Raw genomic sequence first — 27,254 nt, 5'->3', positions numbered from 1 at the left:
ACGAATGGGTGGATGGGAAGGTAGATGTGTAGATGGATGAATGGGGTGATAGATGGGAGAGTGGGTAGGTGGTCGGATGGATAGATGGAAGATGAGGGTGGGTGAGTTAGAGGATAGATTGGTGAATTATGTACAGTTTAGCAGCTATTTGGATAATGGATAGACAGGGAAATGGGTAGAATGATGGAAGGATACCTGGATAGGAGGAGAAGAAAGAGTAGAAAAACCAGCGGATGAGTAGGTAGGTGGATGAATAGATATATAGACGTTGGAGAACTACACAGAGTTGCTAGCTGCCAGTGTGCTATTTGTGTTGGATTTCCACCCCTGCCCCCACAGCTCAGTTAGTAAATTCCATCTTGGGTAATAGGTTTCTATGCTCTGGGATCATTTGTTCAATGAGTATTTTTGTCATTAGGTCAAGTTTTACTTGAACAAATTTAAAGCAGTATCAGGAATTCCGAACTATGTCCTGCTGTGGGACGCCTACCAGTTTCCTGTCTCTGGGTCTCAGAATTCTGATATGACTTCTAGGACAAGGGTGCCTATCTCTGCTGGCTGGCCAGGGCTGGATGGATGAATGAAAAGGAGGAATGAAAAGATGGATGATGGAAGGGTGGATCGATGGATGGATGGTATGTGAGTGGATGGGTAAATGGATGGGTAAGAGAACCAATAGGTGGGTAAATGGATAGGATAGACAGACGGGTGGCTGAATAGGTAGGTGGATTGGTGGGTGGGTGGACAGATGGATGCATGCGTAGGTGAGCGGACAGACATCAGGACAGATGGATGAATGGGTGCGTGGATGAAGTATGGATGGATGGGAGTGCAGTCAGAGTGGTGACACTCACTGTCTGGGTAGGTGAGCAGACAGACTCAGGACAGACGGATGAATGGGTGCGTGGATGAATATGGATGGATGGGACTGTGACTAGAGTGGTGACACTCACTGTCTCAGCAGGAAAGCGACATCAGCATGTGGACCGCTTGGTGTGTGGCTGCTCTGTCTGTGGCAGCTGTGTGTGGCCACCAAGGACCAACCACAGTCCTCAGAATCACAAAAGATGTGCTGGGTGATGGTGAGTCTGGCCACCGCTGGGTGACATGGGAGGGGTAGGGGAGGGGAACCCACTCTCAGTACCTGAGGACCCTCCCCATGCTAACAGACCTCATGGTTAGTGGCTCGGTGACCTCTCCCCTTTGGGCTTCAGCTTTCCTTTTCTCTAAGATGTCATTTTCCAGGCGCTGGCTCTTTCTCTCCAGACAGTAGACAGCAGAGATTAAGAACTTGGGCCCCAAAGCCAGCCTTCCTGGGATTCAAACCCTGCTTATACAACCTGAGTCTCAGTTTCCTCATCTGGGAAATGGGTGGAGCCAGACTCACCTCTGAGGACTGGTGTGGGGAGGGCAGACTCATGCGGTCCCTGGGGCACAGAGGTTCAGGTATAGGTGCCTCTGGACCTCAAGTCTTTACTCTGTAGCCTGAGAAATGGCCTGCTGTAGCCCCAGTCCCTGGCCAGGGCTCCAGTGAGGATGCTGCATGATGACTTCCTTGCACGGATCTGAGAGCCTCCCAGCCTTTGGTGTCTTCATTCCACCAAATGGAAGCCATTATTCTGGCCTAGCTGGCTCCCCAGGAATTCATAATTCATGGGAAAGTAGACATTATCAAGCCATGAAGTGAGGGGTGCTCAGGAGGAAGAGGGAGAAAGGAAGCCCACCAAGATTTGGCCCAATTATGTGGGAATCTAGCTACAGGGGTGGCAGTAACACCCAGGACATAAGCTCACTGGATCCTAGTCTGTCTCTTGATCTATCACGGCTTCCCTCCCTCCCCTCCGGGGTTGTGATGGAGGTGGCGGGATGAGCCCCTACAAGTAGGGCGATGCTCTGAGGTGGTGCCTACGGACTGGGAAGGGGAGCTCCCTGGCTGATACCCGTGTCTCTCCACAGCCATCTCAGGCACAATTCAGAAGAGCGATGCCTTCCGCTCCGCCCTGAGGGAGGTGCCCATGGGTAAAGCCCGTGGTGATGGTGGAGGGCCCTTCTTGGGTGGGCTGCTTGGTGGAAGTGGTGGGGGCAGTGGTGGGGGAGGAGGTCTCTTGGGGGGCCTGCTTGGTGGTGGGAGTGGAGGAAGTGGTGGTGACCTGTTGGGTGGGGGGCTGCTGGGTGGTGGTAGCGGTGGTGGGGGGCTGCTGGGTGGTGGTAGCGGTGGTGGGGGGCTGCTGGGTGGTGGTAACAGTGGTGGGGGGCTGCTGGGTGGTGGTAGCGGTGGTGGGGGCCTGCTGGGAGGTGGTAGCCATGGTGGGGGGCTGCTGGGAGGTGGTGGTAGCAGTGGTGGGGGGCTGCTGGGTGGTGATAGTAGCGACAGTGGGGGCCTGCTGGGAGGTGGTGGTAGCCATGGTGGGGGGCTGCTGGGTGGTGTCGGTGGAGGACTGCTGGGGGGTGGTAGCCATGGTGGGGGTCTGCTGGGTGGTGGTGGCCTTTTGGGTGGTGGTAGGCACCACTACGATGACTACAGACGAGCTGAATTCCCCCGAGGTGTCGGTGGTGTCCCCTACAACGACTTTCATGTCCGAGAGCCTCCCCCAAAATACACCAATGGCAGACAGCTTGGTGGCAATTACAAATATGGTCTCATTAAGACGAACGACAACACTGCTCAGCTGGGGGGCAAATACCGCTATGGGGAGATCATGGACTCTGACGGGAGCCTTAGGGACCTACGGCACGAAGACTTCCGCTCTGAAGACCACGCCTACCATCGTGGCGCCGGGCGGTACAGGTCTGCAGCAGACTCACCTGTGGTGGGCAGGCTCCACAGGCGCGAGCTGAGGCCTGGAGAGATCCCAGCTGGTGTGGCCACCGGGGCCCTCGGCCCTGGTGGTCTGCTGGGCACCGGGGGCATACTGGCAAATGAAGGCATCCTGGCAGGCCAAGGGGGCTTGCTCGGAGGAGGTGGTCTTCTTGGAGATGGAGGACTTCTCGGAGGAGGAGGTGTGCTCGGTGTGCTGGGGGAAGGAGGCATCCTGAGCACCGTACAAGGCATTACTGGGTAAGGACCTGAGATCCACTTGCTGACAGATGAGCCACCAGGCCCAGGGGCTATCTGAGGAGACGTCAACACTGGACATCTTGACAGGTCCAAGTTACACAGTTTGCAGTGTTCACATGAAAGAGGTCAGAAGCCTAGACCCAGCTCTGCCTCTTCTATTTGTGTGTGATGTTTGGACATTCTTTTCATCTCTCTGTCTTTCAGTTTTTTGGTTTGTAGAATGACCAGAGTAACTCAATTTCTAAAGAAAAAAAAAAAAAAGCCAAGGATTTAAAAATCACGTGACATTTATAGCATACCATACGCTATACTCTCATAACGAAGTACGTTAGAAATATTATAATTATGACTTATAATTCCAGCCATGCCCAGGTTCCCTGCCACAGTCATTTAACTCAACCAATATACTGAACTCTTAGGATGTGAGGGACACTTGGCCTGGAGACAGACACACCTCAGTTCCCAGGGAGCTTGCTGGCTGGTGGGGTGTGTGGGCTTGGAGAAAGACGCTGGAGCTCAGTCACACAGTCACAAGGGCTGGCAGAAGCTGCTGGCGAACAAGAACGCACAGAATGAGGGTGTCATCAGCCTGGGGCTCGGGCGGGCGGCTTCACACAGGAGTGCGAAGTCTGAGGAGTGTGCAGGGAGGCTCCAGCAGGGGGCAGTGTCTGCAAAAGATTCAAAGGAAAGGAAAGGCACAGACATGCTAATAGATGCCCTGGTGGTGGTGGTGGGGATGCTGGGTCATGTGGATTTCTGCCTTGAATTTCCTTATTCTTTGCCCATGGACCTCAGGTATCTCTGTGGTAGGAGGAGAGAGTGTGGGGAGAAGAGGAGTGAGGCAGGCTGTGTGTGTGTGTGTGTGTGTGTGTGTGTGTGTGTGTGTGTGTGTAAGCGCGTGTGCGTTCTGTGGCAGGGAATGGCAGCAGTCGCCAGCTCACCTCTCCTGCCTGCCTGCAGGCTGCGCATCGTAGAGCTTACCCTTCCGAGGGTATCTGTGAGGCTCCTGCCTGGCGTGGGTGTCTACCTGAGCTTGTACACGCGTGTGGCCATCAACGGAAAGAGGTGTGTTCCCTGACAGAGAGCGTGGGCTCTAATGCTGTGGATGCTGCATCCATCGTGGTGGGAGGAGCTCCAAGTGTCCGAACTCCAAGTCAGCCTGTGGCAGTCTCTTCAGTAGGAAAGGCAGCACAGGGTGGTGCTTAGGATCTGGGCAGCTAGAGGTCGGGATCAGCCTGGGTTCTAATACTTAGACAAGTCTCCCAATGCCCCCGAGTCTTCTTGAGCTCACTTGCCCAGGGTAGCAAGGCCACACTGCTTCTGGCTGGCTGAGGCCACAGGCAGAGCAATTTCCTAGCCACATATTATGTGGACCTTGGAGAGCGGGCCCCATTTCTTCAGGTGGGGTGAGGTCATATCTACAAGCTCAGGAGGGTTACCTAACTTCGTACCAAGCCCTGTTCGTAGACTTTACAATTCTCAGTGGCTGAGCGAAAGGGAGATTTGTCACCGTGCCTTGAAGCAGTGGGATAGCACTTGGTCTGGAGCCCCTAGAACCAGCGCTAAGACTTGAGGTGACAGGTGCCTGACAGGCCAGCCCAAGACTGAGACACCTGACGGTGAGTGATGCTCATGGTCTCATTGGTCACTTGTCCCCGCCAGCCTCATTGGCTTCCTGGATATTGCGGTGGAGGTAAACATCACGGCCAAGGTTCGGCTGACCATGGACCGCACAGGCTACCCTCGGCTGGTCATTGAGCGCTGTGACACCCTCCTGGGAGGCATCAAAGTCAAACTGCTTCGGGGGTGAGTGCGAGGTGGGGAAGGCAGGGCAGGGCTGCAGGGCACGGCCGTCACCCCTCCCAGGAAATCAGATGATCCCTCACCGAGGTGACGAATCCTGAGCCGTTTACACTGCTGCTGTGGCAGTGTCCGGCCTTGGGTTGGTGAGAATTCAAGGGTTGTGCCTTTGAGACCAGGATGTAGGCATCCACTCGCCTTGGAGAGATCTGACCACATTCACACCTCAGTTCCACTGCTCCTTGCTGTGTGACCCCGAACAACTCTGTTGCTCCGTGAGCCCCAGATCCTGCATCTGGGAAAACGGGGTAAATTCTGTCTTTCGGAACTGAGATATAGGGTATAAAGCAGTTGGTACAGCATCTGGCGTGTTGTCAGAGTTTATGAAAATATATCTGAGAGGGCTTATGTGTCTATGAGTGTCCCAACCCCTAGAGAACGTTCTCATGTGGTTACAGTCAATGCACCTCTGATTTGGTGTGTGAAATGACTAAGCCCCTATGCTTTGTCCAGAGAGCTGCATCCCTGGCATCCCCGTGTTGGCCAGCATGTCGTCCCCAGGTCTGGGAGATCTTGGGAGAGGGCGCACTCACACCGGCTCAGGGCACAGAGCCTGTCTGTTTACACTCTCAGTCTTTGGGGGCTCCGGTCCCTGTTCTCTTGTCTTACTAATCCTTTGGTGCCCTCCCTCGCCCCTCTCACGTGGACTCCAGGAGTGAGAGATTCACTGTGCCCCTGCCTCATGCAGCTTCTCTCCAGGGTCCACACATGGATCCTCCCTGGCTTTTACATTCACTTTGTTCACAATGTCAGTGGACAGAGGTGCAGGCAGAGCTGACCATGGCTGCACATTCTAGGTCTCCTTCTGCTTCCTTGCGTCACCCCAGGCAGACACCAGTGTGGCTCTGCAGACACCAGTGTGGCTCCTCAGCCTCCTTGCCCGCATGCAAACTTCTGCTCTAAAGCCTGTAGTACTTTGCTCTTTCCCTTTATTTAGCTGGGGGACTCTTCTGCACCCAAGCCCTGATGTGCCCTTGTCCAACTTCTTAAAGCTGTATGCTGTGCCTGGATGAGCTGGCATTCGTTTGCCCATTCCCCGTTTCATCCTTCCGTTCCTGTGACACGAATAACTGCCTACAGATGCCATTTTACAGGAGGCCTGGTGTATCTCCTCAATTCCCATAAGGGGATGTATGTAGATCAGTGGCACACCGTCTCCAACACACCCACGCATGTGCACCTGTGTGCCCTCATGCACATTCCCAGGGACCCCAGGAGAACCATGACTGGATCAGCCCCCCAACCCCTAAGGTGAATCTGTTTAGGAAGAGGACCGAGGTGCACAGCAAGGTGTCTCAGATGGGTTTTCCTCCAGGATGCTGCGCCACAGCCTGCCAGAGAAGCAGCAGTTGGCTTTTTGTGGGGGAAGGGTCCAGAAACAGTGTGAGGGGTGAACAGGAGCGGTGTTAAGGAGTGAGCCCACTACGGAGGCTTTGTGTCTGTCTGTCTGACTGACTGACTGACTGACTGACTGACTACCTGTGCATCATCTGTGTGTATGTGACCTGTCTCTAGCCTTCATCAGCTGGGATCCAGGCATTGAGGACCTTCTCTGGTCAGGTCTCTGGTCTCCTTCTTGCTCTATTAAATGGCTCCCACCATCCAAGCTTTTCATTTCCACTTACTTGCCTTGAGTGTGAGCCTAATGGCCACATTTTCTTAGCTAGTTTTTCTGTCCCATCCATAAATATCTTTTTTTTGAGCACATGGAATATTCTGGATGTTGTGCTGTAAACTTAGATAAAGAACGAAATTATTTTGTCCCTTGGGAAAACAACAACCCAATAGCCTTGAAGAAGACCACAGAAGTTGGGGGGAAGGTCTAAGCAGCTGAGAATTTGGGATATCCCAGCCTCTCTGACATGACAGTCATGACATCTTTGGTTTGTGAAAAGAAGAAAGGAAGGAAGGAAGGAAGGAAGGAAGGAAGGAAGGAAGGAAGGAAGGAAGGGAAAAGGAAAGAGGAGAGTAGGGAGGAAAGGGAGGAAAAAGAGGGAAAGGAATGAAGGGGAAGAGAAGAGAGGTTAAAGCAAGGATAGAAGGAAGAGGAAGTGAGAAAGGAAAGGAGAAGGGAGAGAAGGAGAGAGGTAGTTATGGAGGGAGGAAAGTTTGCTGTTGGCCAATGTAGGCAGGCCTGAGGGAGAGCCCTCTGTCAAGTGCACTGTCCAGAGCTCAGGGCTCTCAAGGTGTTGGTGTGGATGGGCAGCCCAGAGTCCTCCATGCCCGCGAGTCCGCCCTCACTCTGCCCCTCCCTACCCTGTCCCTCCCTCTGTAGGCTTCTCCCTAATCTGGTGGACAACTTGGTGAACAGAGTGCTGGCCAATGTCCTCCCCGACCTGGTAAGGATGGGATTGTGTGTCTTCAAGGTCAGACAAGTGACCCAGTGGATTCAAAGGGGGCCAGGGCTGCCATGTTCATGTTGGCTGGGACCATTGAGGAGCAAGATGGGAGTCGCAGGCTGAGTACCCACAGCTCTGGACCCCAAGCTGGGGTGCTTTCTTGTTATGTGAAAAGGTCTCATCACCTGCCTAAATTCGCATCATAATGATGGGAGTTAGGAGAGACTCCCCTCCCCTGGGTTGAGGTGGGGACAGGCCCCACAGATAACAGCGAAGCCATCTGAGCCACCTGCTGCTTCTGCCATGGTGCCCATTGCTTCCCAGCTTCCACACCTCCTGAGTTCCCTGCTCTCTCTCTCCACAGCTCTGCCCCATTGTGGACGTGGTTTTGGGTCTTGTCAATGACCAGCTGGGTCTCGTGGACTGTAAGTATTCCCTTTTTGCTGTGTGGCCAATGTCTACTGATAGCTGCTTGGCCTGGCTTCAGGGACACTACAGTGGTTGGGAGGAGGATCTAGGGTAGTGGGCTGTCCTTGTGGTGGGGCTGGAGAGATGGCTCAGAGGTTAAGAGCACTGGCTGCTCTTCCAGAGGTCCTGAGTTCCATTCCTAGCAACCACATGGTGGCTCACAACCATCTATAATGAGATCTGGTGCCTCTTCTGGTGTGCAAACCAACACTGTATACCTACTAAAATAAATCTTAAAAAAAAAAGAAAAGAAAAAGAATAATCAGGGCTCCCACCCTGGCTGTTGTCATTGCCATGGGCAACCTTAGGGCCTGGGAGGTGGGGCCTAGACAACAGAATACCAGGTGGAAGCCTGGCTCTGCCCTGGCAGCTATGGAATCAGAAAGAGTCCTTACTCTCTAAAAGGAGGCAGTGTAGACACTGAGCAGACCCCAAGGACCAGGCTGCAGTGCCACCACCAGTCCCGGATTTCTGAGAAATTGTTTCCAAAAGCAAGGCAGTCCCGTAGCACTTTCTCTCACGTGGCAGCGCCCGCAGCGTTTCAGCGCTTAACTCCCGCAGCCACATAGCACAGTCTCTGCTGTAGAGCCCATGTCTCTAAAGCACCAGGTAGCTTAAGGAGGATTTTCCAAAATGGGGAAGGAAAGTGCAGCAGGCGATGTGTTTATTACAAGTGGCCAGGGAAGTGTAGATCCAGCGGAGGAGCACACTCTGCACCCTGAAGCGGTCCCTGGTGCACCACTCTGCACAGCTTACAAAGCTTCTCACCACTGCGGTCGCTCTCCCGACTCTGCCACAGAACCTGAGGGGTGACATGAAACACACTTTACAAGGGAGGAAGTGGGCTCCAGAAAGGTGCAGGGGCTTGCCTGTGGTCACACGGCAAGGAGGAGGCAGAGCTGGCTCTTCCTTGAAGCCTCTAGAGGTGTGCTTGGAGGGACCAAAATGTGACCCTCCCCTTTGCCCGCAGCTTTGGTGCCTCTGGGGATACTCGGGAGTGTGCAGTACACTTTCTCCAGCCTCCCACTGGTGACCGGGGAATTCCTCGAGTTGGACCTTAATGTAAGTGATAGACTGGAAACCTTCTCTCTGAAGTTGAGTGTGGGCTTACCATTGGTGTGCACCACACACACAGACACACAGACACACAGACACACAGACACACACATACACACTGGGAACAACATCTGACCAGGACCCTTTGTGGATTAGAGACCTTCCAGGCCTGAGCTGGAAGCATGCTCACACACCATTCGGTGAGCCAGGCATATCCCGAGAGAGAGAGAGAGAGAGAGAGAGAGAGAGAGAGAGAGAGAGAGAGAGAGAGCGCTTCTTGCTGATGAGCTCAGTGCACTCTCGGCACTGCACCGTGAGACTTGTTCTTCTGGCACAGAGAGGTGATTCCTTTATCAGGGTCACACAGCCAGTGATTATATGCTGGTGTTCTGAACCCAGGCATCCCACTGCTGGTGTCTGCAGCTGCTGCTGGGAGCTTGGGTCTGCTGGAGAAACACTGGCCACTAGCAGGCTAGTACGAAGTTAACAACCGGCTCTTAATGATTTTTCCAAAGCTCTGCTTGGCAGTGTTGGCTGCTTTTCAGGGTTTGAGCACTCCCATGGAGGCCGGCGTCAGCCTGGGAAACACAACTACATTGATGTGAAGTTGGGTTGGATCTTGTGAGCTGGGGGTGGGTGGATCCTCCAGCACCCTGAGGATCTGGCACTCACTGTACATGGACACCTGTGCAGGCAGGCCATCCCTGGGCCAAGTGGACTTGATGTTCCTCTGAGGCTTTAACACAGAGATGTAGGTACACACCAGTGTCATGTGGTTGTGCTATAACACGTGCACAGACACAAGTGTCCGTTGGAGAGACATGCTGTCTAGCCTGGGCCTGGTGCTGAGGGTGAAGCAAGGAACTCAACAAAAGCTTTGCTCTAAATTTATGGTCTATCGCAGGAGAAGCCATGCGATTCCTTTAAGTAAACAGGCAGTCACAGACCGAGTGCTGTGACAGTCCCTAAAATAGGGACTAGAATGCACTAGCAAAGTCAATAAGGGCTTCAAAGCGGAAGTAGCCCTTGAACAACAGCTTGTCTAATGAAAGGAATGCAATAGTACATGAGTGGGGGAAAGTGGAGGTGGTAGGGAGGTGGGAGGGTGGCTGAGGTACAGGAGGAAGCTGAGGGCAGAGTAGCTGGCCTCCGAGTCCAGAGAGGTGCCTGGAGTTCTGCACAGGGCATCATCTTTGGAGATGGATGCCCCAATGTGGATGGTGCAGGGACAGGCTCCATTGGCTCACTGTAATGGGCTGAGACATTGGCTCTGTGCCATAGGGTATGCGTGTGGGTGTGGGCGTGACTGTGTGCACTTGTAGTTGTAACTGATCATGAAGCAGGAGCCGCCCTGACCGTCTCCTCTATCAAGTAGAGGATGATCTGTTCGTAAGAGTAGTTTAGAATCGCGGGAGCAATCAAGCGGACTGTCCAGACACCTCCTTCCAGCCTCCTTTTCTTCCCTCCCCCTTTCTATGCTCCTCAGACTCTAGTCGGGGAGGCAGGAGGTGATCTCATCGACTACCCCCTGGGGCGGCCAGCTGTGTTGCCCAGGCCATCGATGCCAGAACTACCCCCCATGGGTGACAACACCAACTCCCAGCTGGCCATCTCAGCCAATTTCTTGGGTTCTGTGCTGGCCATGCTGCAGAAGCAAGGTGCATTGGACATCGACATCACAGATGGCATGGTGAGTCCACCTTGAAGGGCAGTGAGTGGCTGGCCTGGGTCCTTTGTAGCCCATGATTTAGAGGGAGGACTTGGGACGGCTCTGCCTTTTACCCTGTACTCCAGTTAGCACCAAAGATGGTAATCCACCCACCCATTCACTCATCACCCACCCACCCATCCATCCATCCATCCATCCATCCATCCATCCATCCATCCATCCATCCATCCATCCATCCATCCATTCTTCCACCTAAACACCAACCCAACCCATCCATTATCTGTCTATGAGAGCCTCTCACATGTCTCATAGTCATGGTAGTGTTCTGCTTCTTGTCCCAGAAGGAGGCAGTTGCTCTCTGTTCTGTGTGATTTTTTTTTTTAGCCCTTTAGTAAAAGCGTAGCATATTCGCACATAGGCACCTTAACATGAATATTTAGAATTCTTTCAGTTGGTCAACATGCACTCAAAACTAATCAAATGAGGCATGAAAACAAGACACCAGCACCCTGGAGAAGCACTCAGGAGCCACTATCCCCACTCCTCTAAAAGATTTCCTGCCTTTAGAACAGCTACAGGATAGTACAGTCATGCTCATATGTGCTTCACCCAATTTGCTAGACCATATTTTGCCACACACAGTTCATATATATCCCTTCAGATACCTTCCTCCTGATTTACCTGTCCACTCCTCCACTCCTCCACTCACTATTTATCCAGGCACTTCCCACCCAACAATTCACAAACCCATATAATCATCTATCTACCATTCACATTCATCCATCCATCCATCCATCCATCCATCCATCCATCCATCCATCCACACACCAACCCATTCATCTATTATCCACCCAGGCACCCATCCTGGGTGTCCACTCTCTATCTATCTATCTATCTATCTATCTATCTATCTATCTATCTATCTATCTATCGATCTAACCATTCATCCTCCAATGTGTTGGAAAATTTGAGCTTCCAAGACATGGCATTATAATCTATAAATTTCACAACCTCTTCTAAGAATGAGGTATTATGAAATAATGAAAATCTGTAATTCTGGTGAGAAGAAAGTGTCCACTTAGGTCCAGCATAGGTAGCACTCTTGTAGTTTTAAGTGTCCCTTTTGAACATGTGGCTAGGGCCCTACTCTGACAGTGCACTTAATCTACTGTGTTGGTTTCATGTCCCTCTGTCTCTGTCTCTCTCTGTGTGTCTCTATCCTTCTCTCTATCTTCCTCTTTCTATTCCTCTCTCCTTCCCCTTCTCTTTCTCTCTCTGACAAGTGGCACTGCCTTTCATTCTTTATCATTTGCAATTTTAGAAAGTGAGTAGACATGAAGAAGAAATGAATGAAATAACAGAGAGGAGGTCAAACAGATTCTAGGCTGTGCACATGAACTTGCTCAAGATTTCCTGGGTTTTATATTCCACTAGAGAAGCACAGTTTGGGCTCACCTTGAATACAGCAAGCCACATTTGTAGACAGAAAGTCTAAGTGGCTGGCCCCATCCACTCAGCCACGCAACTGCAATGTGACACGCACAATGGCCACCCTGGGGTGTGTTCTTAGAGTGTGGGCTTTCCAAGGGATGTGTCTGCTTCAGGGTGCACTGGACTCTAGGCGGTGTGTTACGGCACTCATCTGTCCCCATCGCCTTAGGACTTACATGACCTTGTCTTTGACCTACAGTTTGAAGAGCTCCCTCCACTGACCACGTCCACACTGGGGGCCTTGATTCCCAAGGTATGTCCTCAATACCAATGGTGTCCTGTCTCTGGCTTCTTTCGTGTCTTGAGGGGAACACTCCATGTCACCGGAACAGATGGTGCTCTGTGGTTTTAAGTGGTGCCTTTTTGGTTAAGAGAAGACAGAAGTCATACTGGACTCTGCAGATACTGATAACCATGAATGGCTTTGCCTCCACATTTGGGTAGGGTTCTAACCTGGCTCCCTGGGGTTCAGGATAGGTGTGGAGGCCAGATGCCAGGGGACACAAGAAGGGCTGAGGATGACAGATCCTGAACCCTGGTGGAGGACCAGCCTGCACAGTCTTGCCCTGGCCTGGCCACTCCTGAGCTGGGTGACAACGTAGTACTGGAATTTGAACTCAAGGCCTTGCATATTCTGGACAAGTACTCTTCCTCTGTGAGGCTCTGGACGTAGTCTCAGCATTTCTGAGTTTATTCTCATTATTTGTAGAAGAAGGCGTGTCCATGTTGTCTAGAGGGACACCCAGGGCTGGGCACACACAGGCACAGGGAAGGTCCTGAGGAGTTGTCAGGTGATTAGAGAAGGGTGTGTCCCAGTCATATTACAGCTGCTGATGACTTCATCTGTCTAAGCTTTTGTTTTTGCATCTGAAAATGAAGGCCCAGAGTGGGCGTTTGGCAGATGTTAACAGCTGAAACTTACAGATTCCCTTTCAAGTGGAGGTGTAAAGGCAGAACAAAGACCTCCCTATTCCCAACTCTAGTTCCTGGCCTGTCCCCTGGCATCAAAGGACTGTATGTGTACGAGGTGCCACAGAGGATGGGGGATACTCATTTACAGCCCCCTGTACTATTCTCCATGTCTTTTCATCTGTCTCAGTTCAGGGGAGGGGAGGGATTGCCAATAAAATTTAGCAAGTGTTCGCTACCGCCCTCGTGTGGTTGCATTTGAATAGCAGAAGCGCCTGTCTAGTTCTGAGCTTCTGTTAACCCCATCGTGGATCTCTGATCCTGGACCACTCCCTGTGCACACTGGCACTGCCTCGAACAGCTCATGAGACTCTCCCACAATCCCCTCTTTCATTGAGAGAAGGAGGGGCTGGGCAATAGGCCTAGAGAGATCACACACAGTGCCAGATGCCATCAACAAGAACACCGGGCTTTAAATGGCTCAAGATGGTCACAGGGGCTGAGGCCTAGACAAGATGGGAAGTGGCTTGAGCCACAGAGAGCAGCTTGACCCAGGCTCTGGTCAAGCTGGTGGCCTCCGGGGACCCTGCTGCTCCGGGGACACAGTTTCAGCTGCCTTGGGGTCTCTGCCTTGCTAAGTTTCAGAGACTGGGATCCCTCTGGGGAATCATTTTGAAAATCTCCATGAAAAGTCAGTTGGTCAAATGCCTGATTAGTTTATACTCACGCCCTTGAGGGCGATTTTGGAAGATGAAGCAAATGGCTGAATTTACTGAATTTGTGTGTGGACCAAGAGTTCATAGAGAAGACTGCCAACCCACTTGTGCCTAGACGAAGACCCACATTCTTAGGCATACTCGCCTTTATCCCAGCCGTGGGCAAATTCTGCTTGAGAAACAGTTGCTTCCCACGCCCTCTGAAAGTGACTAAGGGTTTGTCTAACGTCTGGGGCTGCTTTTCATATTTATAAAGAGTTTTACATGGAATTAACTGGGTATTTAGTAACTGTGACAAAGCAGTCCTTGGGTGAGCTGTCCCTTTAGCAAATTAGCTTTGAGGATTTGATCTGCAGACGCAGGTTCAAGTGTCCACACTGGAGTCCTCAGGGAGCCCAGCCAGTCCCTGCTGGTGAATTCAACCTTAAGATGGCCAGGGGCTGCCTTTATATCCCAGGAAGGGTGTAAAGGGTCCTGCGCCCCCTGCTGGTCACAGACAGTATTCTGTATTCTGTAACATTTGCTTCTGGCCTCTGCTTTTTCCTCAAGTCCAGGACAAAAAAAAAAAAAAAAAAAAAAAAAAAAAAAAAAAAAAAAAGTGCCCCAGACTTTGAATGGTTGAATTAATGAAATTTTGACTGTCACTCAGCCCCTGTTCCAGTGCTTTCAGGAGACCCCCCTTGGCTCTGAGCCAGGTCCTAGGGTCTCCATGTGTCTGTCTTGTCTGTGTTTGGAGGCTGGCTGACAAAAGTCCAGTGCCGATGACCCTGCCCATCCTGTCTGGTGCTGTCTACAGGTGTTCCAGCAATACCCCGAGTCCCGACCACTCACCATCAGGATCCAGGTGCCCAACCCCCCGACGGTGACACTGCAGAAGGACAAGGCGCTGGTGAAGGTGTTTGCCACCTCTGAGGTTGTGGTCTCCCAGCCCAACGATGTGGAGACCACCATCTGCCTCATTGACGTGGTACGTGTTTCAGGGTGAAGTTCCCCCGCCGGGTCTCACGACAGAGCGACGAGGTGTCCTGGGGTTCCCTGTCCCCTTCACAGCCTCACAGCCCTACCAGTGGTGGGCCGTCCAGCTTCAGTGTCAGGGAAGCTGGCTCACACCCAGCCTTTACTACTTCTGGCTGTGTGACTGGGTTAGTGGCTCCCTGTCTCTGGGCCAGGCTTTCCCTCTCCTTGAGGAGTGGCAGCTGGGCATTAGTAAGCTGCTTGGAGCAGCTTTGGGGACAGCATGGAAATCTTGAGGTGTATCAGTCAGTGTTCAGACAGACAACACAGGCAATACTTGCTGGACACTACTGTGACTGTGTGCTGTACCTTCTATTGGGTGCCAAGCAAGAGAGAAACAACACCCACTCCCTTGGGGCCTAGTAAGGGACAAAACACAGACGTTTCACGTTTCCACAATTATTTAGTAACATTTACTTTAGTTGGTAACTGATCACTGGATATTTTTTAGGTCACAAGATGTTTCAATGCACACATACTGCGTGTGGTGACAGAACCACGGCAGTCAGCACACTCATCCACTCACACAAGCCTCACCTCACGACCCACCAGCTCACACCCTCACACACCCTCACACCCTTACACTCTCACACACTCATACACCCTCACACCCTCACACACTCACCTCCCTTCTGCACTGGAAACACTGAACGCTCTCCCTTCCAGTTAACTTGAGGTGTGATAAATTCTGGTGAACCCTCGTCACTTTGCTGTACTATAGAAGATTTCCCAGGGAGTCCTTTAAAATAAAAACCATCCTTCTCCCCTGCTTCCCTCAACCCTCAGGAGGAAGTCAGTCCCCTAAAAATGTCCCCCAAAGTCCTGCAAGCTGTTCTCTTGGTCACGTTTCAGCTCCTTGATGCTCTTTAGAAAAGTGGAGCATGGCCTGACCTCAGGGCCTTTGCTTGGGCTCTCCCTGGATGGCTAAATGGCTTGCTGACAGTTTCTGTTCAAATACCACCTTCTCAGAGGCACCTCTCATCACACAACTCAGCCCTCTCTTCCCAGATCACTCAACCAGAACACTGCCCTCCTGCACTGTGTCTCCCGGTCTTGAAGCTTAATCCTGATATTACAAGATGCATTTGTGAGTTTATTGCTGGGCACAGAGACTGATCCCATTCACTGTTAGATCCTCAGAGTCCAAAACACGCCCAACACAAGTAAACATTTTGCAAAGGAATATATAGTAAGGGACACCCCTTCTTCAGAGTAAGCTTCTGACAGAACTCAGGGCTCTGGTCCCATCTGCTGTTTTCACAGTTCTGTGGCTGAAAGGTAGTTCTCTTGGCTGAAGCCTGACAAGCCACTGTGGCCAGGGTGGTGGGTGAGGGGGCTCGTCCTTTCTGGGCATCACCAGATGAGAGGTGGGAATAGGAGTGTGTGCTCTGCTTACCATGTGAGTTTCCATCAGCAGCCCAGGGATGTTAGCCAGCCAAGGACCCTCCACAGTGACCCGTCCCTGAGATTGTAGTCCTGGCTTTCTGAGCCTACAGCCCTGCTTGGTCTGGCCCAGATCATTCCATCTCAGTCTCAGACTGCTCTCACCTTCTTGTTGTCTGGGTTTCTGTTATAAAATACTTTTCTCCTCCCCACCTCAGGGCCTTTGCATGTGCCCTCCCCTCTAGCCTGGGTGGCTCTCCACCCTTCATCACCTGCTCAAATCCTACACCCTTCAGTCCTCAGCACAAACTCCATTTCCTCAGGATGGCTTCCAGTGCCAGCTTGGATCTCTGCCACAGGCACCGGGGCCCAAGCTCTTCTTTGCCGTCTTACCAACACTGTCCCCTGAGTTTGTCTGAAGCAGAAGTTAGTTTTCATAAGGCTATTTTATTTCATTTTATTTATTAGAGGAAGGTGGTTGGGGACAATGAGAAATTTTCTCTCGACAAAGCTCCTGCTTGAAGAGGGGGAGAGTCTAGACATTTTATGTATGTCTTATGGGGCAGGGCAATTATGATTGGCTGGGGTGCTGTCCAGTTGTATCTTCAAGTGGCTCATTTCCAGCAAGTTTCAGGTCTGCAAGTCCCCTCTCCAAAGGACCTTGGGGGATTTTGTCAACACCCACAATCTTGGGTCTTGGGCATATCTCTGAAAAACATTTACTCAACCCCTATAAAAAGGCTGACTCTTGTGTGAAAGCCACATGTTTTGGGTGGTCTTGGCAGTCTCATGCTTATGAGAAGGCCAGGACTCTTGATGGGGGGTGGCCCTCCATGCTAGGGTGAATGGGGGAACCAACTACTGGGCACTGTGAGCAAGCACTTCATCGGCAGCAGCCTGCGTGATGGCAATGGTGTTTATTTTCCTCCTCTCCCTCCAGGACACAGACCTCTTGGCCTCATTTTCTGTAGAAGGGGATAAACTCATGATTGATGCCAAGCTGGACAAGTAAGAGGGTCCGTGGTGGTGGGTTTCTGCTCCTCAGAGTGCGTCTTTTGTACTGGGACAGCTGGTGTTGGTTCATGCACTGACACCAGGCAGGAATCAAGGTCAGCCGAGTGGCTGTCAGGGCTGGGTTAACCCAAGAGGCTGCACAGGTAACTACGACCCTGTCTGCTGAGACCACCATGGGCCAAAGCTAGGAGCAGAGCCAAGAGAACCTGCTGCTCCGAGAAGTTCTTCAGGACCCGCCATGGTGCTGGTGCTAATATGTTGCTAGACTACTCTGGGTTCTTCATCCATACCTTGTGACCTTCCTTGTGGTCTGTGACATCAGGACCTTCACTCTCTTCTTTTAGAGATGAGAAACCAGGACTGGGAGAGGTGCGTGTGTTAACTCAAGGGCACATAGGGAGGAGTTAGGAGCCAGTGCAGGTCCCGCTGCCTGCTACCCTGAATGCTGAGCACTGTCTGTTGAGTCCAGCAATACCATCTAGTTCTGGAATTGATCACTGACTGGCTGTGTGACGTCAGCCAGCTGACTTCTCTGAGCCTCAGTCTTCTCATCTGAAGATGGGGACAACAGCCTCTACCTCACAAGATCCATGAAAAATACAGCCATCCATTGGGTATCTCTGGTGCAGACACAAGGTTCTAGAAATGTCTTTGTTTAATCTTGACCCAACTATGCAGAAATAAGTGGTACTATCACCCCCATTTCAAGGATAATGAGATTCTACTTTGGACTGTCAGTTCACCCTTAGTTCAGGGTAAATGTTCTTCTTGATGATAAGTGGTTTTGAAGCCCAGCAATGGAAGACTCATGGGTGGTGCTCGTTGGCCACCTAGGACAGTCCCGGGGGCGAAGGAAGGGGAGATGGCCAGCTATGTCTGGTGAGAAGAGCAGCAATGGGGAGATCAAGGATTTCTGGAAAGAAGACAGGGGCTTCCCAGTATGGAGAGTGACAGTTTGTAGACTGTGAAGGCTTTGAGGTGGCGTGGGAAGGAGAGGGCTGGGCCTGGACCCCAGGATGTCCAGCTTGGAGAGTGTTCTCCTTGGGAGGCTGCTGTCTTTCCAGATAGATAACTGAACTTTCCTTTTGAGCAGCCAGAAATGTTCTCTGCCTATTGGGAGAGCCTGTGAGTCCATCAAGGCAGGGCTGTGGGGTGCAGTGAGACAAGGACCCTCTTGATGCAGGGTACGAGCTCACACCCAGGCCTCCCTCCTCAGGGTAGCACGGGAGCAGAGTGTACAGGCTCTGAGGAGAATCCTGTTACCCATCCCTCGCTCTGTGGCTGAGCTGAAAGACCCTGCAGCCTCAGCCTGGGGTCAGGGGTGATATGAGAATCAAGTGAGAGAGAGAAGTCCATGCCCACCCAGAGCACAGGCTACATATCACACATGGTTCTGACTGCTCCATAGGGTCCCTCATTTAGTCCTGACAGACCAGGAAACTGAGGCACAGAGGGGTCAAGTTCCTAAGATCCTACTGCCAGTCTGTGGCAAAGCTATACTTCCTGGTGAACATCTATTAGCATGGTGTCTGGAATATTTTTGGTGCTCAGTGAAGGAAAGTGAGCTGCTCTGACTCCATGGGTGCCGGTGGAAGGGCTTCTGACAGTTGGTAGTGAGTCCTGGGTCACTGTTGCTTTTAACGAGCCACGTTCTTCCTCTGCAGGACCAGCCTCAACCTCAGAACCTCAAATGTGGGCAACTTTGATGTAAGTATTAGGGTTTAGGCACCAGAACAGACCTTTTGGAGAGGCCCACACCCTCTGAGCCTGGCTGAGGCCATCAGGGCTGGGATTTGCAGGACCTGGCATTGCTGCTGTCACCCCCTCTCGGGGATGGAGACCCAGGCTGCAGAGTGAGAAAGGGGTGGGCATGGACTCACAGCTCCTGCTCAGCTGCAACGGCACTGCTTATTTCCTTGCCCCTGGCCTCCTAGCAGCCTTAATCTGATCCTCCTTTTCTCTGTACTGTGAGTAGGTGGGTCAAGGGCCCTGAGGGGCAATCATCTGGACCCTCTGGGGTTCTCTCAAGGCAGCACTAGGCCTTCACCTTGGACCCCAGGCCAGCCAGGGTCCTTCAGAGCTGGCCAAAGCCCTGCCTGAGTTTAGTTCTTCTTCCTCAGGTGTTCATCTTGGAAATGCTGGTTGAGAAGATCTTTGACCTAGCATTTATGCCCGCGATGAATGGTAAGAGTGGGTGCCCGTGCCTCTCTGGGTGTGTGGCTTGGAAAGCTGGGAACTACGGGCTTATAGGGATTGTGTGCAGGCTACACTGCACTCTGGATACTGTACCGTAGCATTTCCCAGGACCCCATCCAAATAGACTGAGGTAACAGTCTGAAGGACAAGATCTCGCTGTGTAATACAAGCTTGTGGTCCTTCCACTTCACTTGCCACTTACATGTTGGGATTACGGGTGTAGGCCACTGTGCCAACGCTAACATTTGTCTTTTCATGTCTCTGATTCCTATGAGAACTGTGTGTACATTTTTGAGACGCAGAATAAGTTTCAGAAGGCGCCACCTACAGAAGGGTCGCCTGAACATCTGAGCATTTAGTGCCTCCTTTTAAACTCTTCCCATTTTTGCACCTTCAGGATCACCCGGACTCCTTAAGCGTCACAGCAATCTAAGAACAGAAATCTAGCAGGGAGAGAGGGAAGTGTCAGGACTGGGTAGGCCAGAGATGGAGACTCTTGACCTGGCTTAGTACTCCTGAGGCGAGTCCATTTAGTTTCCCCAGATGCAATCTGTCACCTTCAAACCAAGAGATCTGACTAGATCTATGCTTCCCAAAGCAGGTTCCACAAAGCAATAGCACCTTAAATGAAGGGTTCTGTGGCCAAGTGAGGCTGGGACAGTGTAGTTACCCCTGTAGGGCAGGCTCCAAGCATCCCAGCTGACAAGTCCAGTTAGTCCCAAACTCCACCTACCCTTTCCTCTACCTTCCTCTTTTCTTTCTTCTTCTAGAACATCAATCAGCAAATATATTTAGTCTCTGACTTTGTTTTTAAAGTTTCATTATTATTATCACTACTACTACTATTATCATGCAGTGTGCATGGGGAGGTGTGTGTGCCACAGTGTGTGTGTGTGTGTGTGTGTGTGTGTGTGTGTGTGTAGGTTAGAGGACAACTGTGTGAAGTTGGCTCTCTCCCTCTTCCTTTATATGAGTTCTGGGGGTTGAACTCATGCCACCAACCTCTGCAGCAATCCCTGCTGAGCCATCCACTCTCCCTCCTTTTTGCCCTGGCATTCTTAAGCCAAACAAACACCCACAGCAGTCACATGTTGGGGTCTACTTGCATCATTCTGTTTCTGCACTTAGCAAATATTTTTCCTCTTCTTTGACACTAGGGACATAGTCCCTAAGGAATTGTCATAGGTAAGTGTAGCAGGTGCAGAAACAGAATTACCATGTCCTTGCTTTTCTGGTGACAGGAGTCAGGAGTGGGGCAGGAGAAGCATCTGCCCAGAGTTAGTGGCCTAAAGTCTAGGAAGCAGTGTAGATGACAAGACATGGAATAGCCACAGGGGAGGCTCAGAACCCACAGGGAGGGGCTGGGGATGTAGCTCAGCTGGTAGAGTGCTTTTCTGTATGCATGCTATCCCAGGTTCAGTCCCCAGCACCATAAGCTGGCCATGGTGGTAAATGAGGCACTTGGAAATGAGGCAGGAGGATCAGAAGTTCAAGGTCATCTTCAGCTACAAAGCAAGTCTGAGGCCAGCCTGGGCTTCTAGGCAGGAACCACAAGGACAAAAGCTGAGAGGCAGAAAAGACAGCTGTGGTCTTGCAAATGCTGATTGCTTTTAGCCAGGCTGTCCCCTTTTGGCCACATGGACCACATCTGACTTGACTCCCCCTACTTTCTTACAGCTATACTGGGTTCTGGAGTTCCTCTGCCCAAAATCCTCAACATTGACTTCAGCAACGCTGACATTGACGTGTTAGAGGTAAGGAGAAATAAAGGCTGGTTTCCTATTCAGCTCCTGCAATCAGTTCTGCCCACTGTGAGACACACACACACACACACACACACACACACACACACACACACACACACACACAGTGAGAGAGAAAGAGAGAGAGAGAGAGTCAGTCAAGATATTCTCCTTCAAAACACAGGACCAGGACTGAGGGAAACAAGGTACAAAGCTGAAAACTCTTGTGCCTGACACTCCCATTTTCCAGCTGGGAAATCTGAGGCTCCAAGCAGTACCAGGTGTGCCAAGTTGAGGTGTGGCATAGTTTACTGAACACCTACTTTGTGCCACACACTATAGGGAGCTGGGAGCAAGTTCAATCCTAGCTCCAACCTGTCTCCCCCAGCCCACCAGAGATCCACACTCCTGAAGTAACTGACAAATTAACTGCACTGATGGCAGGTGACTTGAAATCCAAATTGAGGGGCTTTGATTCCATTGTAAGGACATGTGTGCTCAGCACGTGGCCTGTGAGAAGTGTAGGCAACGTTCAGCCTCAGTATCACGCAGATGAACATTCGAGCCAAAAGTCACCCCACCATACACAGCAGTTCTCATCTTGGTGTTTTGAGGGAGAAATCTCACGACCCAGCATTAGCTATTGTAACCAATGGGCTGGGACCCAGGACAGGACTGGCACAGCTTTCTTGTCCCTGTCATCATTTCACCGTTTGCTGAGCATGTGTCCTGTCTACCACGTCATGAGTTCAGTCACAGCTGCAGCTGGGGGCCCAGCACAATTTCCAGCTGATGTTTGGACCTATTATCATTATGGCACTGTAATGGCAGAGAGTAACACACCGGGAGAAGGACTGAATGTCAGCGGGGCAGACCACTTACCCAAAGTCACTGTGCTGGAGTCTGCAGGGAAATAACATGCACTGACTCCAAACGCTGCCCCTCCGAGGAGCTGTGCCCACCCCAACCCCAAGGCTTTGAAACTGGGTAGGAATGAATTTTTCCTTCCTAAACAACGACTCATGACTATTTTCATGTCAAAATACTTACTACTTTATATAAATGGCTTGTGCTTATTTCTCCTTCATATCCCAGTATGGGAATTGTGTTGATCTCTAAATTAAGCTATGTAATTTATCCAGAGTAATGAGGAACTAGCACAGTACTGTAAGGAAGTGTAAACACTTGTAGGCAAGTTTGAAGATAAGGTCAGCTCTGGGCCTGGCCTTGCAGCCTCAGGTAATGTGGGTATATATAGCCATTTATTTTTATCTTTTTGTTTTGATATAATTTTAAATTTACAGAAAAATTAAAAAAAAAGTAAGACCAGATCATTCAAGAATGCTATTTTCCTAGCTTCCCTTCATCTTGAGGCACCTACTGACCAAAGCCAAGCAGTGAGCACCAGTGCAGGGCTCTATCAGATGCTCTTCGTGTCCTCTGTCCAGCTCAGGGTCTGCTCTGGGATGTCCCACATTGCATTGTGTTGTCCTGTCTCCTGTGTCTTGCCACCACATGGAGCCTCACTGTTTCACTGGCTTCATGACCATGACATTTTCTGTTTGTGGGGAGGGCCTCAGCTTAGACAGAACTGATGCTCCCTTGTGGTGGGGCTAGGGTTGTCTCTCCCACTGTCCCCTGCCAGGACACAGTGTATCCACTTGGCTTCTCCTGAACAGTCCGCTGGTCATCACTACCTGGTTCCTGCCTGGCTTCCCCACCATGAAGACACTGTCTTTCCCTTTGACACACACACATACCTCATGCAGGAACTCACAGACGCCCACATGTCCTGTTTCCCATCTCACCCCCACTTTCTTTGGTTCCTGTCAACAACAGTTATCTCCATGTGTTTGTCTGCTGCTATTTCCTGCATATGTAATTCCTTTTATGATTATTAATAAGAATTGTTATGTAAGAAATAGCCATCTCTCACCTCCCATTACTTATGTGTTTACTCAACCATCTGTAATAAGACAGACTCATTTTATCCTGGGTTATAATCCAATTATTTATTTTGTTGTAGAAAACCCTTCAGTTATGTGTCCTGGATTTGGGAAGGCTGTAAACAGAGGTATAGGCCCTCTTCTCTGATTTGCTTGAAAAGAGAGATGAGGGACAAAAAGGACAGTGTCCCACACCTTACCCAAGATCCTCTGTGCAAGGCAAGATAATGGTTGAGACAGGTGGTCCATAGGCCACCCAACTCTGTTCATCCCAGGAGATGGCAAGCAAGTGGTCAAGGCTGTAGCCAGTGCCACCCACCTGCTCACCTGGTTCTCTCTTCTTCCCTGAAGGACCTTCTGGTGCTGAGCACATGAGTGACAGAAGCAGACGCTATGAGAAGCCAGAATCAGCTTCAGAGAAGACTGGCCTGGACACCGCCTTGGTCTCAAGTCCCTTCAGCCTTCACCACAGGTCCCCTCCAAACCCTCCCACCCTTCTCCCACCCAGCCCTAACCCTGGGAAAGGATGCAGCCACTGCCCATTGGCTAACAATGCCATGCTCAGGACAGCATGGGCACTGAGATCTTGTGTTTTCAATAAAACATTTCACTTTCCCTGCACTTGGGGTGTCTCCATGAAGGACCCTCCTGAAGCCTAGTGTTTCCTTCCCTTCTTGACTGTGCCTTGGGCATTGGCAGTGGAACTATATCTACCTGGAGGATGACACACGAACCACCATGCAGAGTTGCTGGCTGGGGGACAGGGTGGGGATTGAGACTTGGATTCAGCTTTAGTGACTTCCTTCTGAACTCACCTTGGTGCATACCTCTTGCCTCAGTTTCCCCACCACTGCTCAATGCACATGGAAGGCCTGGACCTAGGAGCAACAAATTCAAAGCCATCAGACATCGTGTTACTAAAAGATGGCCATGGCCTACTATTGTGTCATTATGACCAGGTTACCCTGTCCCTTCTGGGTTTTGGTTCCTTTCTCCCCTTCCCCTTCTTTTGCTTTTAAGCTGTGACTTGCTCTGGTACAGACTTGTGGGCAGCTGTATCCCATATTCTCCCAAACTAATACACACACACACACACACACACACACACACACACACAGAGACAGACAGACAGACAGACAGACAGACAGAGACACAGAGACACAGAGACATACAGAGAGAGACAGGTTTCATGTGGCCTTAAAGCTTTATGATCTCCAGAGGAAAGACAGAATATGGACAGTATCATGCTAGCACAAGCCTGCTTCTGCTGGATACTGCCAATATTTCTCAGCTTTTGACAAGATCCAGGGTAGAATCTGGGATGGGATGCAAAATCCAGTGTTTGCTTTATTTCTAAGGTTTCACTTTATCTCTTGGGTTGTTGAGTTGATGGCTCAGGCAACTGATCATGATAGATGATTGAAAGAAGAAGAAAGAAGGGAGGAAGACCAGGTTTTTTTCTCTAGGACTAGGACTGGCTGTACTGTAGCTAACAAGGAAAACTTAAACTGATCACTTTTTTTCCTGAAGTGGCTTTTATCCAAAACTGCAGGGGATTGTAAAAGAAGGCTCTTTGATCTGAGATTAGCTCCTGCTCAGGAGCAGGGTGCTGTTGAGGGCTCCACAGGCTAAAGTAAACTTTGTCCTGCTTATCTTAGAAGACTGATAGTTAGTTAGGCCCTGAGTTTACTAACTTATTTGTGAATCAATATGAAAAAGGAAAGAGGAGAGAAAGTAAGCAATGACAAGTCATGCACATACACTCAAGAGAAATAGGTGGATGAAGTTCAAAACTTTAACTTCAATTTTAACAAATTCCCACAAGCTTACATACAATGATGATGGTGATTTCATTTATCATCTCTGCAGAAACTGCAGCAAGTTCAGGCTGCTGGTTCCATAATATCAGCCCATACATGCACACAGACAAACAATCAGACATATAGACCTGTACATATTTATACACATATTCAATAGATGATACAAAAGGAGCTCCTTGTATATAGACAGACAATTGATGCTCATGTAACATGTGTACAAAAAACAGCCAGGTGGACATATTTACATGCAAGCACATATCTATTAATATATTTACATAGATACAATTCATGATGAAGTGAATTTCAGCGGGCTTCAACCATCCTTTATTGTCTGGCCACAACTTTTATACCTTTTGAGACAGAGCTCTCTACATCAGAAAAGGAATTACCTCATAGTCAAAAGGCTATTAATCACAAAAAGAGATGAATTTGAAAATACAACAGGTTCCATTAAAACTAAACAATTCTTATCTATGTATCTATTACATAAGTACATAATGAGTTCAGAATGACAAAGGTTGACAAAGCCTAAAGGTTAACAGGGTCCAATAGGGTACAATATATGTCTTTTCAATTAGGACTGACTTGGCTACACATTTTCCAGTTATCTCTTAGTTCATAGTGAGTTCAGGAAAATAATTTCTTTTTCTGTCTTACATCCCAAGTTACAAAGTAAATTTAGAATGACAGTGTTTTATTCTATAAGCTGACCAGGTAAAGCATTATAACAAAAACAATTTGTTTTTATTGACATCAAAATTTGTACTTAATTTAGATAGTCCTTGGTAGTATCATTATTTTTTGGGTTCATGAGAAGTTTAAACCAAATTGCTTATATTTATGATGTATACCAGGATTTGTGGTGCCATCTTAAGTGAAAGTTATCTCAAGCCACAAATCTATCTCAAGCCTGTCTCCTAGTGAGGCATCTGGAGGCCCACAAAGGTATTTATTGCAGCCATAAACTTCTAAAATTATTTTAGAAGTTATAAAACAATTTAACTTTTAAAATTGTTTGAATCAAATCAGGAATTCCAATAATCAGGAATTAATTCATCTGAACAGCAGTACATCTTCATAAAAGATCCCATAGGAAGTTTGTTCAGAGTGGGTAAATACCCAGAAAGTAATGGCTCACACTGTGTCACATTTTTTGAGAGATACAGCAGCAATGCAGAAATGATGGGATGTCAGAGGTTGGAAGCAATTCTGGGGTGCATCATAGCACAGACCTTGCAAAATACCAGATCCCTTTCAGAAAGCCCACATGCCTACTGAAGTCTCCAAATCAATGGTTCTTGGCATCTGTCAGAGGCTGGAAGCAATTCTGGAGGGGTGTGTGTGGTATATCCTGGTACAGATCTTGCAAAAAACCAGGTTCCTTCCAGAAGGCCCACATGCCTACTGAACTCCTTTAAGTAGTTGGCTCCTCACAGGACACAGCCAATCTACTCACGTTTCTCTAGAGACAGGGCTTGACCTGCCCAGACCAGGGAGGAAAAGCACACACCAATGACCACACTTTCCTGATGGATAAGAAGAAGCCAGGGAAGCAGTTTGGGGGAGGAGGGACTGACTCCTTCTGTCTCCTTATTGACCTTGTAAAGGTACCTGGCACCTCATGCCTGTGGGTCCAGGACATAGAACAACAGCTCTGAGAACAAGCAGGTTCCCAAAGCAGTCCTCATGGATGTGTCCTTGGCTTGTAATCACAAAGACAATGGCTGCACATTCAAGGGAATCTAGGCACTGGTCCCTGCATCATTCCCAAACTTCTAGAAATACCTGAGGGCAATGATTCATAATCAAAATTAACCACACAGTGTTCTCTAGAGGGTCCCCTGCAAACAGGCAGCTTTGTACTCACCACATCAGGAGTTCATTGAGAGAGAGGAATGTTTGGAGTTAGAATAAGGAGACTCAAGGGGCTGGAGGAATACCTCAGGGGTTAGGAGCACAAACTGAGGGCAGGGCCCAGTGCCCATGCCAAGAAGATCTAACATCCTCACCCTCCTCTGGCCTCGGTGGGCACCTGTACTCATATGCACAATCCTGGTGCACACGCACACACACAAACACACACAGGCTTTTTTTTTTTTGCTTATTAAAAATAGGGGCTGGAGAGGGAGCTCTGCGGTTAAGAGCCCCGTCTATCTTCCAGAGGACCCAGGTTCAATTCCCAGCACCCACGTAGCAATTCATAACTGTCTGTAATTCCAGGACCAGGAGATTTTACAGCTCTTCTGGGCTTTGCCGGCACTGCACATTCGTGGTACAGTTGTACATGCAGGCAAAACACCCGTACACATAAAACAAAACAAGAAAAAAAAACTTTAAATAAATATTTAAAAGGTGCTTAGTTAAAAATGCATTGTATAGATGCATAAAATTGTTATATTCAAATAATTAATGAAAGTATTAAAACAACAAAAAAAGAGGACTCCAACCCCACCTGTGACACTCAAAAAGGTACTTGGCCTTCCTGTAACTCAATTTTTTTCATGTGAAAGATGGTTGTGAAGATATTAAATAAGATTATTTTCCCCATGGGGAGCTTAGCACAGAGGCTGGCA

At 49.8% G+C, this 27,254-nt stretch overlaps 1 protein-coding gene across 1 annotated transcript; it reads left to right on the top strand.

The window, feature by feature from the left end:
* Positions 1 to 964: 964 nt before the first annotated feature.
* Positions 965 to 23,481, top strand: Bpifb4 (BPI fold containing family B member 4). Its single transcript, XM_021639732.2, has 16 exons — positions 965 to 1,082; positions 1,957 to 2,019; positions 2,545 to 3,058; positions 4,019 to 4,123; positions 4,721 to 4,864; positions 7,194 to 7,257; positions 7,622 to 7,682; positions 8,696 to 8,787; positions 10,268 to 10,471; positions 12,141 to 12,194; positions 14,363 to 14,533; positions 16,904 to 16,971; positions 18,642 to 18,684; positions 19,098 to 19,161; positions 20,851 to 20,927; positions 23,213 to 23,481. Exons 1-16 carry the CDS (start codon positions 980 to 982, stop codon positions 23,234 to 23,236), a joined length of 1,851 nt encoding a protein of 616 aa, XP_021495407.1. The 5' UTR covers positions 965 to 979; the 3' UTR covers positions 23,237 to 23,481.
* Positions 23,482 to 27,254: the final 3,773 nt, after the last annotated feature.

This window comes from Meriones unguiculatus, chromosome 4 (assembly GCF_030254825.1).
Source record: "Meriones unguiculatus strain TT.TT164.6M chromosome 4, Bangor_MerUng_6.1, whole genome shotgun sequence".
Lineage (NCBI taxonomy): Eukaryota > Metazoa > Chordata > Mammalia > Rodentia > Muridae > Meriones > Meriones unguiculatus.
This window is presented reverse-complemented; position numbering and strand designations above follow the sequence as displayed.

What these genes read in the sequence shown, in the direction of transcription:
- Bpifb4 (XM_021639732.2), top strand. Translation starts at nt 980, where the DNA reads ATGTGGACCGCTTGGTGTGTGGCTGCTCTGTCTGTGGCAGCTGTGTGT. An exon ending in AAAAGATGTGCTGGGTGATG is followed by an intron (nt 1,083 to 1,956) that starts GTGAGTCTGGCC and finishes GTCTCTCCACAG; the next exon opens with CCATCTCAGGCACAATTCAG. An exon ending in ATTGATGCCAAGCTGGACAA is followed by an intron (nt 16,972 to 18,641) that starts GTAAGAGGGTCC and finishes CTTCCTCTGCAG; the next exon opens with GACCAGCCTCAACCTCAGAA.